Source organism: Salmo salar, chromosome 04 (assembly GCF_965601325.2).
Source record: "Salmo salar chromosome 04, fSalSal1, whole genome shotgun sequence".
Taxonomy (NCBI): Eukaryota; Metazoa; Chordata; class Actinopteri; order Salmoniformes; family Salmonidae; genus Salmo; species Salmo salar.
The window spans coordinates 62,772,009-62,784,126 of NC_138294.1; the positions used below are offsets into that span (position 1 = coordinate 62,772,009).

At 43.6% G+C, this 12,118-nt stretch overlaps 1 protein-coding gene across 1 annotated transcript in view; it reads left to right on the forward strand.

Moving 5' to 3' along the window:
* adora2b (adenosine A2b receptor) overlaps positions 1 to 12,118 on the forward strand; it is a 34,779-nt gene continuing 22,661 nt past the window's right edge. The window contains exons 1-2 of the mRNA XM_014197287.3: positions 1 to 184; positions 412 to 870. Coding sequence (XP_014052762.1) covers positions 551 to 870 — 320 coding nt within the window. The 5' untranslated portion in view covers positions 1 to 184; positions 412 to 550. The remainder of the gene's footprint in view (positions 185 to 411; positions 871 to 12,118) is intronic.

The following is a 12,118-nucleotide window of genomic DNA, read 5'->3' on the forward strand; positions in this document are numbered from 1 at the left end:
CTGAATTTGAGGCGTGGCTAGCCTACTCTCTGTTATACATTTTTTTTCGTTACTTCAAATACCATGTGTTGAACGGAACTAGTGACTTTCCAAAGTGAGTCTCCAATACCGCCGCGCAACAGATACTTGGAGGAGTGTAGTATATTTTCAAAGGACTGGAAAATAATGCAAAGTTTCAAGAGGGGTAAGCAACCCAAAAAGAAATTCAGATATTAGTTTTCATGTTTTTAATGTCTATTGACTAACATGTGGCTTGGTTAGACTAGTTGTAATAGGTTACCATATCGTTTTTGTTAGACGCATGATAACCGATACGAAGCTGCAAATAATTCACATTTCCAACAATTGTAATTACAGGGTTTGCTTTGGAGAACAGTAAAGTATACTATATGGTCTTTTTTCTTTTCACAGATGGCTGTTTTCGCAAACCATACTTTTGGAATATTCTTGGAATACAGCAAAAATACTATCTCTTTTGGACCCACTAGAACAGTCTGCCTTATGACACTTTTATTTCTGACAGACCTAATGTTCTGAAATATTTGCTGAGATGATTCAGTACTATATTGTATTTGAGATATTTATAGCTATTTTATCCATCTCTGGCAATGTATTGGTTTGCTGGGCTGTCGCCATCAACACCACTCTGAAAACCACTACGAACTACTTTTTGGTGTCTTTGGCTGTGGCAGATATTTTGGTGGGTTGCCTTGCCATCCCCTTTGCCATAACCATAAGCATCGGTATACTTTTGGACTTCTATGGATGTCTTTTCCTGGCCTGTTTTGTTTTGGTACTGACTCAAAGCTCAATTTTTAGCCTCCTTGCAGTTGCAATTGATAGATATTTGGCCGTCAAAATACCCCTCAGGTGAGTACCTATGCATTTTGATAGCTTGACAAACATTGAGCGTCTGTGTTTTGTGATTTAAATGAATCAATAGCATGTACTTGGGAGTAATTAAGGAACGATACAAATAATTAACCCGATACAAATAATGTTTTTCAAGACTGACTTCAATTAGGGCTACTTTACTGACCTTATTGTATCATGTACACGTTTAAAATGGCGTTAAGAAAAAGGACAAGAACAATACAGTAGACAACACATTCACAATACAAAATCATAACAGTTAGCCTGCAAACAACATTTACGTCACAAAATGGTTGTCTAAAGTGGTCAGGCCACTGTGTCATTGGCCCCTAGAGGTCTTGTCTAGTTCCCGGCTCATCCCAGGGACATTTTTAGGACATTCTTGGGACGTTGTGTCATGGTCTCTTGGAAGTTTTGTCTAGTTCACGGTTTGTCCAGGGGACATCAAAAGGATGTTTTAGGACGTTCTTGGGATGTTGTGTGTCTTGGTCCCCTGGAGGTTTTGTCTAGTTCTCTGTTTGTTCTGTGTACGTCCCTGAGGACGTTTTCAGGACGTTATGTCATGGTCCACTTGAGATTTTTGGCTAGTTCCCAGGCTTGTTCCAGGGACATCCCTTAAAAAGGTTTTTGGGGCGTTCCCAGGACATCATTTTTGCCTGTCATCGGGACGGCTCGTGATGGTCACAGGGGAATGTTCTCGGGACGTCAGTGTAAACCACGTCAGAACGTTTTTAGGATGTTGCCAGGACATTCAGTGTACCAGTTGTCAGAACGTATGGACCCAAAATAACGTTCTTTAAGAAATAATTCTTCCTACCGACCTACCTGGGTATGCCCACTGATTTCATTACACATCACCATTTGTTACTGTTTTGCTGAGCCCATTATGGCTGTGATTGGTGAACCACCAATCCATTCAGTGGTCTTTGTCTGTTGGCAAGGTTAGGGACATACACACAAACAACCCGTCTTACAAACAGTGATCACATTAGCATCTTTGACATACATGATTACATTGTGCATGTTCAGACATGTACAGTAATCATTCTTCACCATGTTGTTATCTGGGATTTTAACTGCATTTCTATCATCCCTCTATGCCACCACGTCTGTCTATAACTATTGCTACACTTTGGGCTCTATTCAATCTGTATTGCTGAAGCGATAGAAATGTAAAGGTAATTTCCGATTGAGCCGACATGCAGCGTTTACCGTATCTGCTATTGTGGGAACATTACCTATACATTTTAATCACCCTGTAATGCTGAACTTCCACAATATGATTGAATAAAGCCCTTTGTTTGAACTTGCTTTCAGCTCTCTTAGACATACAGTACCAGTCAGAAGTTTGGACACACCTACTCAAGGGTTTTCTACATTGTAGAATAATAGTGAAGACATCAAAACTATGAAATAACACATATGGAATCATGTAGTAACCAAAAAAGTGTTAAACAGATCTACAAATATTTTATATTTTAGAAATATCAGACCTGTCACAAATTATTGTCTTATACTGTTTTTTCTGCAGGCGGGTGCCCTATACCTGCACCCAGATGGGAGTAGTTAGAAGTCCAGGTAGAGGGGGTGGCTTGGGTCTTAATGGATTTTGTGAGCCTTGCGGAGGGCCCTGACCTTAAAGATCTCATCCAGGCCTGTTTGTCTGACTCCAAGTATCTTGCTTGCTGTGGTGATAATCCTTCTCAGCATGTTCTTCTGACTGACAGTGGCATGACCAAACCAACAAACAATGCAAAAAGTTAAAATACTCTAAATGAAATATTTGTAAAACAGAGTCTGTATAGTACAGTCAACATGAAAAGAGACCCGTGTCTCTGCTGACCCTTTTTATAAGGGCACAAGGCGAGACCCAGATGCAGACACGGGAGGCAGATGGTTTGAGTCTTTGATATTTATTAATAATCCAAAAGGGGTAGGCAAGAGACAGGTCATGGACAGGCAAAAGGTCAAAACCAGTTCAGAGTCCAGGAGGTACAGTGTGGCAGGCAGGCTCGAGGTCAGGGCAGGCAGAATGGTCAGGCAGGCGGGTACAGAGTCCAGAAAACAGGCAAGGGTCAAAACCGGGAGGACTAGCAAAAGAGAATAGAAAAGGCAGGAGCACAGGGAAAAACACACTGGTTGACTTGGAACATACAAGACAAACTGGCACAGAGAGACAGAAAACACAGGTATAAATACCTAGGGGATAATGGGGAAGATGGGTGACACCTGGAGGGGGTGGAGACAAGCACAAGGACAGGTGAAACAGATCAGGGTGTGACACTTTTTGTAGATCAGGCCTGCACATTTACTCCACTGAATCTTATTGTCCAACAGGACACCCAGATATTTGTATTTAACTACAAACTCTATGTCCTGACCTCTGATAGATGTTGCAGGGGTGGGTGTTGTCCGCTTCCTGAAATCTATACACGTCTTTGGTCTTGTTGGTTTTGAGGACAAAGTGTGATTCATCACACCACTCTACAAAGTCATTTAGAATTGGGCCATGGTGTTCATCATCATAATGCAACAGGCTGATCAGGGCAGTGTCATCAGCAAACTTGATGAGGTGTCTGTCAGGATGGGAAAGTACAGAAAGTGTACAGGACTGGGCACAAAACACATCCATGTGGGGAGCCTGTGTTGGTGGGGATTTTTTGTCTGACACATGGGGACCCACCTTTCAGTTTATTTATTTGTCCCGCAGTAACAAGGTTTCCATCCAACCTTTTTATGCAAGTAAAATACAGGTTGGATAAGAAATGTCACTACAGGCCTGAAGGAAACAGCAAATTTGTCAGTAAACTTTCCAAATGCCGACATAACAAAATACCCTAGACAAGGTGTGATCTTTTTGTGTCTGTAAAATGTATTATGCAGAAATGGCGATGGAAATGCCTTTATGCACAAATATTGATATAATAGCCATCAAATCGAAGTAAACTTGGTAGATAGATTCTGTGGTCCTCCCACTACGATTTTGGAAAGAATGCAGTTTATTAGGCTACAGATGAAATAAATGATAATGAACTTTACAAGGTGGTGAAGGTGCGCATGGGGATTAATGCTCCTTTCTACTAAATATTGAGGGTCTTATTCTGGAGACATGATGATCCATACTTGGCTGCAGTTTGACAAATACAAATAATCTTGTTTTTTCCCCCATAATAATGTCATCATGTAGGCCGCACTGTATCGGTGAGCTGTTGGCTAGAGCGCACGTGCCAAGACCAAAGTGGACACATTCGCTATATAATGCAACATTTTTTGTGACAAAACCATCAGTAGAGTTGAACGTGATGGAAAGCAATTTAACTTGCATTTTTTATTTGGTGCATGGGAATTTAACCGCTAAAGTTATTTTTATGTGCACTACGTCATTATCTGTATGCAACAAGTAAATTTGAGGGAAAGACATATCTAGTGGGAAAATGTGCATATTGTTTTTATGCAGATTTTGGAATATTCACATAAAAATCTGTTGCCAATTGGATGGAAACCTAGCTACTGCAATAGAAACTGTCAATTTGAACCAATTTAGGAGATGCCATGCCTTGATTTATAATTATAATAATCCATAAATCAAGGTAAACTTTTACTTGTAATCAGTGGTATAGAAGTGATGTCTCTGTTCAAAATAGAACATATGTTTATGTCTGTACTGATATGGTTTTAGGCCTAATTCAGTAGTCTTGAAAAAATGTGAGAGAAGGACATTAGCGGTTAACATTTTACTTCAGGCCTACAGCCTTGGGGCCAATAAAAGTCTGGGGCACTGAATAAATGTTATAAAAATAAGGCAATGTAAAATAGGCCTTAGTTGAGACCAGTTATTAAGCCTGCGGTCCGATAATCCTATGACCGTGGTTCATCCAGAATGCGCCTCCTTGTGCTGCACTAATATTTCCAAAGACAAAGCAACTTAAAAAATCTGCAGTCGAAGTAGATCAAGACAAGTCATTTAGGCGTACAGGCTACAACACACCACACAGACCAACACATTCCTGGGGGTTTCTTTCGTGACTGTTAATCTTCATTGTGTAGATAACCCTAGGCATATACTTTCAGTAGGCCTATAAAAACCTATGTTATAGTGTGGGGGGCACTGGGCTCTGGCTTGTTTTTTGATAGGTCATGGGTGCCTGAAGAGACATAGGAAAAGATGCTGTAGATCATTGGAAAAGCAGCTGTAGATGTCACTTCCTGACCAGGAAAGGGGTCATTTTGTTATTGTAGTCGGTCAGGACGTGGCAGGGGTGTGTTTGTTTTGTGTGTTTCGGGGGGTTTTGGGTTATGTTCTATGTTAATATATTTCTATGTTTGTTCTAGTTCTTATATTTCTATGTTTAGTTTATTGGGCTGACCTTCAATTGGAGGCAGCTGTTTCTCGTTGCCTCTAATTGAAGGTCCTATTTAGTTGGGGTGTTTTTCCATGGGTTTTGTGGGTAGTTGTTCCGTGTATAGCTGTGAGCCTTACAGGACTGTTTTTCGTCGTTGTTTTTGTAATAGTGTTTTGTTTTGGTTTCCATCTACTAAAAGAAGATGAGTATTCATATCCCCGCTGTGTTTTGGTCCACCTTTGACGACGCATATGACAGTAGATAATTCTTGCAAGATTGTAATGGCATATTGATGTATACCTTGAGGCACCGCCCATGGTACACTTTAAAGGGCGCTATAGTAGATCATCAGACCTTTCTCTCCCTCTCAGAGTCAGAGACAATGGCTGGGCCCACTGGATCGATACCTAGCCGGCTGGCCTCAGTGTCATCTTATTGATATAGAGCTGGAGGTGGCAGAGGGGCACACTGATGGTGGCACACAGTCTGCCAGCCTGGCAGTCCAATGACAGAGGAGACAAATTGGTTCAGATAGAGAAAAAAATATTTGCATCTTCTGTCTCACAAGACAAGAACTGGGACATCAGCTGGGTATTTATTTTGAAATTGCAGTTTATCAGCATAAAGTATGACTAAGGTCAGGAGTTTCCCTGTGGCTCAGTTGGTAGAGCATGGTGTTTGCATCGTCAGCATGGTGTGTGCAACGCCAGGGTTGTGGGTTCGATTCCCATGGGGGGCCAGTACCAAAAAAAATGCATGAAATGAAATGTATGCATTCACTACTGTAAGTCGCTCTGGATAAGAGCGTCTGCTAAATGACTAAAATGTAAAAAAAAAAAATGTAAAAATGAGTTTCTCCTGCTCACAGGACTCCAGAGGCCTAATTGGTCTTGCAGCCAGGAGGAAAACTAAAGGCCCTAACTGTATGTGGCCACCTAAAGTAACAGTGAGGACACAGAGGAGGCCAGTTTTGCAGAATCAAACCGCACAGATTCATAGACTTTAAGAACTCCACTTGTTATCAAGTTATGTAAGAAACACTAACAACGGTAGATGTAATTGTCAGGTGCGTCATAAAAAGTGGACCAAAACGCAGCGGGTATATGGATACTCATCTTTTATTAGAAGGAAACCAAAACAAAGCACTTACACAAAAACAATGACGAAAAACATTCCTGAAAGGCTACACAGCTATACATGGAACAACTACCCACAAAACCCATGGAAAAACACCCCTACTAAATAGGACCTTCAATTAGAGGCAACGAGGAACAGCTGCCTCCAATTGAAGGTCAACCCAATAAACTAAACATAGAAATAGAAGAACTAGAACAAACTGAAATATATTAACATAGAACATAACCCCCCAAAAAAATGAAACACACAAAACACACACCTGCCGCGTCCTGACCGACTACAATAACAAAATGACCCCTTTACTGGTCAGGACGTGACAGTAATAACAATGGTAAATGTAATAACGGCAAATGTAATAACAACGGTAAATGGAATAACGGTAAATGGAATAACGGTAAATGGAATAACAACGGTAAATGGAATAACACCTGTAAATGTAATAACTTTTCTATTTGTAATAACTTTTGATTTTTTGAAATAAATCCATTAAATGTAATAACTTGCCGGTTAAGCATAATAAAATGTTTAACGGTAAACGTAATAACTTTTCCCGCTAAATGTAAAAATTATTACATTAACCGGTGAGTAACAACTTTTTTATGAATAATGTAATAACTTCAATAACATTCAAAAATAGATGTTTTTATGTACTACTTCCCTCAATTTGATGCACATACCAACCCTACTGCCAATCACATCACAGACAAACTCATGCACATCATACAAGAATACTCATAGAGACACTCACAAGCACACATTGTAATGTACACACAAGCACACACACACACACACACACACACACACATATCCGGGTAACACTTTACTTGATTATTATTAACCAAGCTTATTTTTACATTATCCGGTGGGTATTACATTAGGTCAGTAGCAACTGTTTTGATGAATAACATAATAACTTCAACCGATCATGTAATAACATACCAAAATCAATGTCTTCATGTATTATTTCCCTTATGTTGATGGACGTGGAATAGTCCCAAAACTGCAAAACCCATCACTCTGGCACTCCAGGCAAGATCAAGCAAACGCTAAAAGTATTTGAACGATTTCAAATCTGGAGGTCAGATCTGGATGGCACCAGGGCTATTGGTGTCATTTTAACATGTTGAGTGAACTTGCCTGAAACCTGAAGACTTGCATTAGCTCCACAAGCTCACACCTTGGCTTCAGCTCAACAGAGGCTATCAAAGTCTTGTGCTGCGCAGAACTAAACCAGTCAGTAACACCAGCAACCATCAAGCTCAATTTAACCAGGTTTTTCTAATATAAAATAACATAATACTATAATGAACATATGATTGACGTTTTGTAACGGGCGTCGTAAGGATTAGACCAAGGTGCAGCGGGAACGTGTATTCTCATCTTCTTTATTAAATCAAAAGAAGGAAAAACAAACAAATCACGTATACAAAACAACGAACAACACTAAACAGTCCTGTCAGGTGCACAGACACAAAACAGGAAACAACTTCCCACAAACCCCCATAGCACAATCACCCCTATACATAGGACCTTCAATCAGAGGCAACGAGGAACAGCTGCCTCCAATTGAAGGTCAATCAACAAACCCTAAACATAGAAGTAGAAAACTAGACTGAACATAGAAAAACACTAACTTAGAACATAGACCAAAAACCCTAAAAACACTCTAAACAAACACCCCTCTTACATAAGTACATAGCCCCACAAACCCCAAACCACATAAAACAAACACCCCCTGCCATGTCCTGACCAAACTACACTAACAAATAACCCCTTTTCTGGTCAGGACGTGACAGTACCCCCCCCCCCCCCCCAAAAGGTGCAGACCCTGGATGCACCTAAAACAACAAAACCTAATTCAATAACTCTAAACACAAACAACAAAATAATCCCCAACTAAAGGGAGGGAAGGGAGGGTGGCCACCGTCTCGGTTCTTGTGCTACACCCCCCCCCTCCAACCCCCTACTACGGAGGTGGCTCAGGCTCCGGCCTTACTCCCCAACCTACCCTGTCCACCCCCGCTAAATACTCATTAAACTCTACCCCTCCCGAAGTCTCTGGGCTATGGCGCATCGCTGAAGACCTCGGGCTTATGCGCGTCGCTGGAGACCTCGGGCTGATGCGCGTCGCTGGAGACCTCGGGCTGATGCGCGTCGCTGGAGACCTCGGGCTGATGCGCGTCGCTGGAGACCTCGGGCTGATGCGCGTCGCTGGAGACCTCGGGCTGATGCGCGTCGCTGGAGACCTCGGGCTGATGCGCGTCGCTGGAGACCTCGGGCTGATGCGCGTCGCTGGAGACCTCGGGCTGAAGGGCGTCGCTGGAGACGTCGGGCTGAAGGGCGACTCTGGCTGCGCCGATTCCGGACTGTGGGCCAACTCTCTCGGCTCCGGACTGTGGGCCGTCTCTCTCGGCTCCGGACTGTGGGCCGTCTCTCTCGGCTCCGGACTGTGGGCCGTCTCTCTCGGCTCCGGACTGTGGGCCGTCTCTCTCGGCTCCGGACTGTGGGCCGTCTCTCTCGGCTCCGGACTGTGGGCCGTCTCTCTCGGCTCCGGACTGTGGGCCGTCTCTCTCGGCTCCGGACTGTGGGCCGTCTCTCTCTACGGGGCACTGTCGCCGGACACTCTGGACGGGGCACTGTCGCCGGACACTCTGGACGGGGCACTGTTGCCAGACTAGGGACACGCACCACAGGGCTAGTGCGAGGAGCAGGAGTAGGACGAGCAGGACTGGGCTGACGCACTGGAGGCCTGGTGCGTGGGGCTGGTAGTGGAGGTACCAGACTGGAGACACACACCCCAAGGCTAGTGCGAGGAGCAGGAACAGGACATCCTGGACTGGGCTGTCGTACTGAAGGCCTGGTGCGTGGTGCTGGCTTTGGAGACGCCAGACTGAAGACATGCACCTCAGGGCTAGTGCGGAGAGCGGGAACAGGATACACTGGGCCGTGAAGGCGTACTGGCGGTCTCGAGCGCAGGACTGGCACCACCCTTACTGCTGGGTGCCCGCTTCCCCCCGGCAAATGCAGGACGCTGGCACTGAGCATACCGGCCTGTGGATGCTTGACCTCGACGGCGTGCGCATCACCCCATAGCACGGGGCCTGACCAGTACCACGCAGTCTCTGGTAAGCACGGAGAGTTGGCTTACCAACCCTGGCCCAGCCAAACTACCCGTGTGCCCCCCCCCAAAAAAATGTTTTGGGGCTGCCTCTCAGGCTTCCATGCCAACCGTGTTCCAGCAAAACACTCCCGGTCCTCTCCAGCCTTCCTCCATGGTCCCTCTCCGGCTAAGATCTCCTCCCAGGTCCACGACTCCCGATAGCTCCTCTCCAGCTCCTTACCCCACTGCTTGGTCCGTTGGTGGTGGGTAGTTCTGTAACGGGCGTCGTAAGGATTGGACCAAGCTGCAGCGGGAACGTGTATACTCATCTTCTTTATTAAATCAAAAGAAGGAAAAACAAACAAATCACGTATACAAAACAACAAACGATACTAAACAGTCCTGTCAGGTGCACAGACACGAAACAGGAAACAACTACCCACAAACCCCCATAGCACAAACACCCCTATACATAGGACCTTCAATCAGAGGCAACGAGGAACAGCTGCCTCCAATTGAAGGTCAATCAACAAACCCTAAACATAGAAGTAGAAAACTAGACTGAACATAGAAAAACACTAACCTAGAACATAGACCAAAACCCCCAGAACACTCTAAACAAACACCCCTCTTACATAAGTACATAGCCCCACAAACCCCGAACCACATAAAACAAACACCCCCTGCCACGTCCTGACCAAACTACACTAACAAATAACCCCTTTTCTGGTCAGGACGTGACACGTTTAATGTGTTATGAAAGTTAGGGTGAATGATACTGCAACATTCATGAAAGGGTTATGAATGATTTCATAAAGATTTTATCAATGCATATGTATACCCCCTTTGGTGTACTGGTATATTCGCGTACATACAGACTCAACCTGTATTACAAACACATGAATGCAAAGACACTCACAGGAACAGGAACAAAATAACACACACACATTCAGGCAACATTTTATTTAAATATAAAAGTCTATTGTATAATGGAAACATGTATTTTTGTTGTTACCGTACCCACCAAAGACAGAACAGGGTCAGCCTTTCCCTCGTAGCAGGGTGCAAAGTGCCTTACACATGGCCACCAAGGCAGTAGGGGATAGCACCTGAAATGTGATGTAGGTGTAATTAAACTTGTCTGAGACCTAAAGATTTGTGTAAGCTCCCTGCTCTAATGCCTATGTTTAAATTTAGCAGGGTAAAAGTATTGTGGCCTGCAGGAGACCTAGGTAAGACACCAGTCTGTCCCATTGGTGCTGGGACCTGAATAGGTACAGTACCGTTCAAAAGTTTTAGAACACCTATTCATTCAAGAGTTTTTCTTTATTTTTACTATTTTCTACATTGTAGAATAATAGTGAAGACATCAAAACTATGAAATAACACATATGGAATCATGAGGTAGCCAAAAAAGTGTTAAACAAATCAAAATATATTTTATATTTGAGATTATTCAAAGTAGCCACCCTTTGCCTTCATGACATCTTTGCACACTCTTGGCATTCTCTCAACCAGCTTCACCTGGAATGCTTTTCCAACTGTCTTGAAGGAGTTCCCACATATGCTGAGCACTTGTTGTCTGCTTTTCCTTCACTCTGTGGTCCGACTCATCCCAAACCATCTCAATTTGGTTGAGGTCAGGGGATTGTGGAGGCCAGGTCATCTGATGCAGCACTCCATCACTCTCCTTCTTGGTAAAATAGCCCTTACACAGCCTGGAGGTGTGATGGGTCATTGTCCTGTTGAAGAACAAATTATAGTCCCACTAAGCACAAACCAGATGGGATAGCTTATCGCTGCAGAATGCTGTGGTAGCCATGCTGGTTGACTGTGCCTTGAATTCTAAATAAATCACAGACAGTGTCACCAGCAAAGCACCCCCACACCATCACACCTCCTTGTCCATGCTTCACTGTTGGAAATACACATGCTGAGATCATCGTTTCACCCGTTCACCCACACTACACACAAAGACACGGCGGTTGGAACCAAAAATCTCCAATTGGACTCCAGACCAAAGGACAAATTTCCCCTGGTCTAATTTCCATTGCTCGTGTTTCTTGGCATAAGCAAGTCTCTTCTTATTGGTGTCCTGTAGGAGTGGTTTATTTGCAGCAATTCAACCATGAAGACATGATTCACACAGTCACAGTTGATGTGTCTGTTACTTGAACTCTGTGAAGCATTTATTTGGGCTGCAATTTCTGAGGCTGGTAACTATAATGAACTTATCCTCTGCAGCAGAGGTAACTCTGGGTCTTCCTTTCCTGTGGTCTTTTACCAAATAGGGCTATTTTCTGTATACCACCCCTACCTTGTCACAACATAACTGATTGGCTCAAACGCATTAAGAAGGAAAGAAATTCCACAAATTAACTTTTAACAAGGCACACCTGTTAATTGAAATGCATTCCAGGTGACCACCTCCCGAACCTTTGTCCCCAGGGATGTTTTTAGGACACTCTTGGGATGTTGTGTCATGATCCCCTGGAGGTTTTGTCTAGTTCCTAGTTGGTCCCGGGACATCACTGAGGACATTTTTAGGACGTTCTTGTGACATTGTGTCATGGTCCCCTGAAGTTCCCCAGGACGTTCTTGGAGGTATTTGTCACGTGATTGTCCCAGGTGTTCCAGGTGATGACATGTTAAATAATAATAACTG